We start from the raw sequence: 7,883 nt of genomic DNA on the forward strand, positions 1-7,883 counted from the left end.
GCCCTCGTGACTTCATCCTCTGAGTTCCTTTTCAACCCCCCATGTCTCAGGCTTGAGAGAACCTTAGCAACCACACTCCTTCCTCCTATCTTGAAATGGGAATTAACTGCCACCTTACTCTTATCACTACCCTTCCTCCCTACATATCACTGAATAGAGACAAGAAAATCATTGCTGCAAGCATCCCCCCGCCCCCCCCCCCCCCCAATCCCCGCACCAAGGCCCCACGCTGCTGGCCTGAGGGCCTGGGCCTAGTCGGACTGCTCCTGGGATGATGGCTGGCTGGGCTTGATCGGCCCCTCCACATCCTGGTCATCTGTGAAGGACAGAGAAGAGGGGCTGGATTGAGAAAGAGGAAAAATCACCTGTTTTCACACACAAGTTTTCTACAAGGCATCCTCATCATTGCCATTCTCCCTATGGAGAATTAATTATTCCCATTCCTACTTTTAATTTGCTGGGAGTCAGGAGACTGGCTGGGCTTGATCGGCTCCTCCACATTCTGGTCATCTGTGAAGGACAGAGAAGAGGGGCTGGATTGAGAAAGAGGAAAAATCACCTGTTTTCACACACAAGTTTTCTACAAGGCATCCTCATCATTGCCATTCTCCCTATGGAGAATTAATTATTCCCATTCCTACTTTTAATTTGCTGGGAGTCAGGAGACTGGCTGGGCTTGATCGGCTCCTCCACATCCTGGTCATCTGTGAAGGACAGAGAAGAGGGGCTGGATTGAGAAAGAGGAAAAATCATCTGTTTTCACACACAAGTTTTCTACAAGGCATCCTCATCATTGCCATTCTCCCTATGGAGAATTAGTTATTCCCATTCCTACTTTTAATTTGCTAGGAGTCAGGAGACTGAAATTCGAGCCCCGACCAGACGACACAGACTCAAGTTCAGACTCCAGCTCTGCTTGTCACAAGCTGGGTGGCAGGAAGCGAGCTACTCCCAGCTCTGAGCCTTAGCGTCTCCTTCTGTCCATTAGATGATGCCTACCATGCAGCATCATGGTTGGCTTGGGGATTAGGGGCAACAGTGAGAAAAATCTTTTACCAATGCCTTCATCATTTTAGGTTTTGCTTAATCCTCAGGATGACCTCATGAGGGAAGGAACCCTTAATTAGTTTGCTCTTGCAGATACTGAAACTGAAGCACCACAGAGTGAATGAACTTGCCCGAGGTCACACCGTGGGTAAGTGCTGGAGCCAGGACTTATTATACCCAGGCTGTGTGGCACCAGGGCCATCGTACTGCAAGTCACACTGTACCGTACTCCCAGCTAATAGATCTAGGCATCGGACATACAACAGGCCTCAGTTTCTGTTTTTAAAGAGCCTCAGTTTCTTTTCTTAAGGAGCCTCAGGGGAGGACTGGAAGGGGGAAATAAATCCTAGAACCTTTAAAGCTTCAAGGGCCCTCAAAAGAAAACTCTCACAGTAACCCTGTGACAGGGCCCACTTTACAGGTGAGAAGACTGAGGCCCAGAGGAGGGTGTGAGTGCCCAAGATTACCTGGTGCACCAATGATCGAGCTGTGAAGGCCAGAGTGGCCTGAGCCAGATGAATCATCCCCACCAGCCCCAGGCAGGCTCAGCACACGCTTTTTCCCCAGCCAGAGAGGCCTGGCACTTCTGGTCTTTTGGCACCACATGCATGCCATCCTCCACGTCTTTGCCCACAGGAACTGTTAAGGTGAGGAAACTGGCACTGAAGCTGGAGCCAGAGAGAGAATTCTGCTGAAATCCGAGCTGCACCATGTACATATGTGAGACCCTCTCACAGGGTTCTATCACAGTTGCCTCACCTGAGAATGGGGACTCACCTCCCCTAGATGCTCCTGTATGGAATTTAGAGAGGGGTTCCAGGAAAGAGTTTCCCCAGGGCCCAGCACATTGAAAATCCTATTCTCCATTTCCCTTCCCTCCACGTCCACTTCGTAGCAGGACCCCCTTCCCCCAGAGTCCTCCTGAGTCCCTCGGCAGCTGGAAGACGGGGGCTCACTCACCGGTGTTCTCCTTGTCCGTGTCAGACAGGACGGTCAGCGAGAAGCTTGCTGGAGGCGACGGCGGCGGCGGCGGTGGCGGCGGCGGCGGGAAGAAGTGGAGTGCAGAGAGGAAGCCCGGCGGGAGGAACTGGGGCTGCTGCGATGGTGCCGGAGGCGGGTAGTAGCTCGGCTGGAAGTCTCCCATGGGGTCCGCCACCTGCGGAGCACACACAGCCGACAGTCAGAGGGCAGAGGGTGAGCCAGGGAGCTGACCCCACATTCATGGCCCTGAATGGGGGCTCCCTGTGGAGGCCATTCATCTCTGCAGCCCAGACAGAGAAGTCCAGCAAACACCTGCCAGATGACTGGAGGCGAGGAGGAACACAGGCACAACGCAGAGAAGCCTGGGGAGCAACTGCATCTGAGTGTGTCCACAGCCTCATTCTATCCTGACGACCCTAGGAGGGAGGGTCTATTAACCACCCTCACTGTAGTGACAAGAACCAGCATCAGTGAGACGAAGGTACAGGCCCAGGCCAGAGCTGGGGAGCGGCAGAGGCAGAACAAAATCCCAAGTCGGCCTGACCCCACCGCTCTGCACTGGAGAAGGGTCTGAACGCATCCACCTACTTGGGGTCCCACCTCTGGCACATGTGATGACTTAAGACTCCAGCGTCACTGGGCCTGTGGGCTCCTCATTTTAACCAGCTAGTATAGTGCAGCTGTTACCGAGGCAAGGTAAGCTAGGTGACCTCAGGAAAAGTGGCTTCAGCCCTTCTGTGTTTATTAGAAGGTGAAAGCTAACCCCATACCACAGGACCCCAAGGCCGGAATAATAGGATGTGGAGGGGTGATGACCACACAGCTCAGAGCTTAACTGAGAGACGTGAATGTAACAGAAAATCATCAATTTCAGGTATAAGTCTTATTATTTACTCCTCCATCCAGGTACTCCAGAGCAGCACTTCACAGGCCGTGTGCCAGAGAAATCCAGTGTCCCACAAGATATTTTTAAGTGCTCTTAGAAGTGTTCTTTGTCCAGGCAGTTTGAGAAACCCTGAAAACTGCCCTCACATCGGCAACTTTCCCATGAGCCTATTAAATCTGCTTACGTTAACCCAGCACTTCCTAACTTACTTTGATCACAAGAAAGGAAGAAAGCCCACTTCTGAGTACCCACCATGTCACAGACCAGATGCTTTATATGCGTCCACACCTTATGGCTAGAGTCTGTCAACAGTCTGATGATATAAAGCTCTTATATCATCTTAGTCCCAGAGACTAAGAACCTGAGCAAGGTCCTCAGAGGTTGGGTGATGTGCCCAGGCCATGTGGAGAGGAAGCAGCGAAGCCAGGCTTGGTCTCCAGGTCTGTCTGATTCCAGGCCTGTGCTCTTTGTGGGAAGAGAAAAGAGGAAGCAGAGAAGCAGCAGGTGGGACAGGACAGGAAGAGAAGGCGGCTCAGGGAGTATTTGGGAGGCTGGGCAGGGGCAGCAGGACAAGGATGAAAGCAATTCATAGGCTCTTGGGTTTGAAACAGCTTCACAAATGAATGTGTGATCCCCTATCTAGACGTGAAGGGGGTTGGAAGGGGGATTATTAGTCTTTAATTCCAAGCTGCTCAGCCAAGTCTCTCCCTGGATCACAGCTCCTGCCTGGGGCTGGTGGTGGCAGCTCAGGCCCAGATAAACCAACTGAGATCACACTCCTAACAAAGGCCGTCTGGCAGGCCTGTCAATCAGAGCCCTGCCCTGGACGCCAGGCCCCGGGCTTCTGTGTGAGCAGACGGTGGGTGTGTGCTCCATTTGGCCAAGACCCCTCTCTTTGTGTGGAGGCTAGAGATGCCGTATCCTCCCTGGGCTGCAATGGGGTGGCCAGCATCCCACCCCCAATTTCAGGCAGGGCAGAGGGATGGTGAGAATCAGGGTCATGTTTGCTCTATACCTCTGTCCTGCCTCTGTCACTGACCAGTTGTGTAATCTGAATCCCAGTCCCTTGTTCCCCACTTCGGTGACCCTGGACAAATCCATAAATCCTCTGAGCCTTCTTCCTCTGCTCTACAATGAGGAAATAACATGTACCTCGAGGGCTTACATAAGGGCCAGTAGGCACCCGGGAAATTATCAAGACCAGTGGTATTCAAACTTTTCCCCTTGAATGAATGGGAAATGATTTCTGAATAAAACTTTAGAATATCTGGATCAGAGGAGACGCTGCTGCAGTGAAGCAGGCGCAGGGATTCACTGTGCGGTGCACGACTCAGTATGTTGACGTCAAGCTTTGGTCCCTTCTCTTACTTTCTGCATTAGACCAAAGAAGCCTGCTCTCTACTCTGCCCTTCACCCAAGGCAGCATCTCTGTAACACACAGGGTTGGGCTTGTAGCTAAGGAAGAAAGTAAAGGTAACAGTGGTCCCTACTTCCCTGAATGTGGGCTGCATCTCTGTCAACTCCTTCACAGGTCCAGCTTTACGGGCCAAAGTCAGGACTGGTCACCCAGGCCTCTCGCTATTCTTCAGTTCTGATGGCTCTCTGGGGTTGCCAAAAGGGAGAAGGATGGAAGGAGCTGGCAACCAATGCTGCAAAAGCTGGTCACCTGACCCACATCTCACACAACTCTTATATATCCAGAACTTCCAGAACTCAAAACTCCAGGCTCAAAGAGCACACCAGTTAGCAACTGATCATTGATCTTATAAAATGATTAAATTTCACCCATTTTTTTTTCCAAAAATATCTCCTAAGGTGACCAATGTTTGGGGGAAGTCTCCATATTTTTCATGACTAAGCTTAAGTGCCCTATCCTCTTGAAAGCCCTTGGCCGTCTCAAGTGGGCCATACCTTTACAGCAGGGTACCTATGTCTGCTCCTGACTCTGCACTCAAATGTGTGGCTCCAGGGAAGTGCTGTTTCCTATCTGGTACCTAGAATTGACTGGCATTCCATGGATCAAGGCTGATGGTCACTCAGGTTCCCGTGTGGCTGTTCCCCAGGTTTATCTGAGATGTGCCTGCATTTCTTTTTGCCTGAGCTCCCGGAGTCTCTCAGCCCACACCACAGCCCAGGACAACTTGTTCACACGGGCAGAGGTGCACAGCGTACAAGATCAACGCTGTATCCTTCTACCCACTGCCCATGTCCTGGTGCAGAGTGAGCACAATGGCTGGCTGCCCGGGAGAAGGTCTGTTAAAGCAGCCAGGACAGCTTAGATAGGGAGGAACCTCGAAAATATCAGGGATGGGACTCACCAAGCCTCCTCCATTGTAGTGGCCATAGGACACATGCCCGAAACCCTGCTGCAGAGGGGGCCCCGCGGCAGGGGACGCACCCTGGTAGCCCAGCGGAAAAGGGCCGTAGGGGTGCATGCTGGAGCAGCCTGGGTACAGCTTGGGAGGTTCTCTCTCCAGGTACTCAGACCTCACCACAGAATCTGAGTTGATGCTCAGAGGGAGCCCTGAAAAGACATGTAATGAGTGAAGTGTTAAAAACACATGGAGCTAGGAAAAAGGGCATCATATTATTGTCTGAAGGTAGCAGTATAAATAAACACTCATATCCATTATGCTTTTGATCCTCCCTGCTTTTTAAACCTTTCAACCATGTTCTATTGCCCTTAGCAAAAGTCCTCGGCCCAGCCATGAAGCCCATGCAGGCTAGGTTCCTGTCTTCACTCCAGCATCACTGTCTGATAACTAGTAGCTCCTTCTTTCTCCTTCACCTCAGGGCCTCTGCAGATGCTGTCCCCTCCACTTGGAAGGCTTTTTCTCCTAATCCCACTTTGCCTTATTGAATCCTCAGTACTCAGCTCCTAATCTTCCTTCAGACCACAGCTAAACCACTGGTTATTAGAGTTTTCGATACACCAATCTGTGATGTCCTTTTCTTTCACAAGGACAACATCCTTGAAGGCAAGGAGCTGACTCGCCTCCCTTCACCTTTCCATCACTAGTGTCTGGCACACAGTGCTCAGTCAATGGAACAAAGAAAGGCTCCATATCCATAGAAAGGTATCCTTCTCCTAAAACTGCTTTTCAGATCTGTCTTCCTCATCTAGTTCTCTAGGGACCTATATTTTCCTAGAACATCCAAGAAGGCAGAATTGGCCTTCGGAGAGCATCAGGCCAATTCCCTTAGCCTACAGAGGGGAGAAGCTGTCGCAGAAAGAAGGAGCTTACCTAAGATTACCAAGTGAGCAGCCCCTCAGCATCCTGACTCAGACTTATGCACTTTCTACTACACTGCCATAGAGAAAACCAAGAAAACACGTGTCTGCACCCAAAATGAGCCCCTTTTTAAAAGTCTCAAATCTACATGTGACTTGAAATTATAATAGCGAAAGTTACAATACCTAGGGAACAATGTAATTTATGCATGTGGAGGGAGGAGAGAAAAAAAGCAACCACATCTCAATAGACCGTTCTCTTGTAGGGAGCAGAGAAGAGGTCTCACTTCCACCATGCCTGGGAAACAGGTGGGAAGAACGCACATACACACCATCAAGCCAGAGCACGGCTGAGGAGCAAGCAGTCTAGGGCACAGGCGGTGGGGGAGGAGTGGGCGGAGGGACGCAGGCGCAGTCATAATGCTCTGGCCCACCCACGAGGATGTTCTGGGGGAGGAACCTCCAGCCCCAGAAACGGGTGGGAAGAGGTGCGCAAGCGCAATATGGCCACTCTCCCGAGATCCTCTCTGTTGGGAGGAGGAGCCTCAGCTGGGCGGACTGGGGGCCATTTTTTTTTTTGGCGGCCATTTTTTTTTTTTTTTTTGCGGCCATTTTTTTTTTTTTTTCGGCCATTTTTTTCTTCCCCCCGAATGGAAAAGCAGAGACTATAGCTAAATGTTTTTAAAAATTACCCCCCAGAACCACCAATTCCTTTCTCTCTTTTTACCTTCTTGCAAAAAGGCACCAAACCCAAATGCCTACTCAGGAAAAGGTATTCCAAAGCAAGATTCCCTCTAGAAAGCATCTTCTCACCCCCACCCCAAGGGCCCATACCCGCAGCTGGCCTGGGACGCCAGAGTCTGGGGAGCGGGGAGGCGGCAGCCCAGAGAGGAACCAGTAGCGGGACAAAAACTCGGGGCTCCGGGAATCTTACCGAAGTCGGCGAACAGCGGGCTGGGCACAGGCAGCGGCGGTCTGCGCAGCTCCAGGCAGCCGGGGTAGCCCCGGCCGGTGGCCTCCGCCGCCAGCTGGGGCTCCAGAGAACTGGGCCTGGCCCTGGCGGCGTGTTCGCTCAGGCCCATGTGGCCGCAATTGCGGCCACCCAGAATGGGCTGGAAGGCACTCGTGCCGGGGCTGCAGCCGCGCGGGGGCCTCTCAGGGAAGCAGGCGGCCGCCTGGCCCGAAGGGCCCGGCTGCGCGTCTCCCAAAACAGCAAGCGGAGGCAGCGGGTAGAACCTTGGGCCCGGGTTGGCGGCCGCGCTCCCGGAGGCCAGCTGGGGTCCCTGTGCGCCCAGGGCCACCTCCTGCTCCTCTCCAGGGGCCTGCTTCTTGAGCACCTTTTGTGCAGCCATGATCTTCTGGCGCTCGGCAATCAAGTAGCACTTCTCGCAGGTGCACTGCTTCCAGCGGCACTTGCCCGCATGGCCCTTGACTGGTACCAGGAAGCCATGGTTCCGGCACCGCGAGCACTTGGGGGTACGAAGCATCTTGTCGGCCTGCTTGGTACGGTCTGCCTTCATAGCACAACCACCTCCTCTGAAAGCCTCAGGGACAGTGAAGCAGAGAGAAGCAGTTCCCCTCAAGTCCCTGGTGCTGGGGACTTTGGATACACTTGTAACAAGGTGGCGTTCAGTGCGTCCCAGGAGCTGCAGCAAGACCCTTGCATTCTCTTTTTTTTTTTTTGGTGCAAAATTTGGAGAGGTTTTGTGCCTTGGTTAACAAGATGCAAAGGATTGG

The 7,883-nt window shown here is 52.4% G+C and overlaps 1 protein-coding gene across 1 annotated transcript; it reads right to left on the reverse strand.

Annotated features, from left to right (window-relative positions):
* Positions 1–251: 251 nt before the first annotated feature.
* DMRTB1 (DMRT like family B with proline rich C-terminal 1) lies at positions 252–7,666 on the reverse strand. The gene is made up of 6 exons (XM_065909808.1): positions 7,081–7,666; positions 5,233–5,438; positions 2,008–2,203; positions 642–704; positions 448–510; positions 252–316 (listed from the first exon to the last, which is right to left on the reverse strand). The coding sequence occupies exons 1-6, from the start codon at positions 7,664–7,666 to the stop codon at positions 252–254; spliced, it is 1,179 nt and encodes a 392-aa protein (XP_065765880.1).
* Between the last annotated feature and the right edge of the window lie 217 nt (positions 7,667–7,883).

Source organism: Muntiacus reevesi, chromosome 1, assembly GCF_963930625.1.
Source record: "Muntiacus reevesi chromosome 1, mMunRee1.1, whole genome shotgun sequence".
Taxonomy (NCBI): Eukaryota; Metazoa; Chordata; class Mammalia; order Artiodactyla; family Cervidae; genus Muntiacus; species Muntiacus reevesi.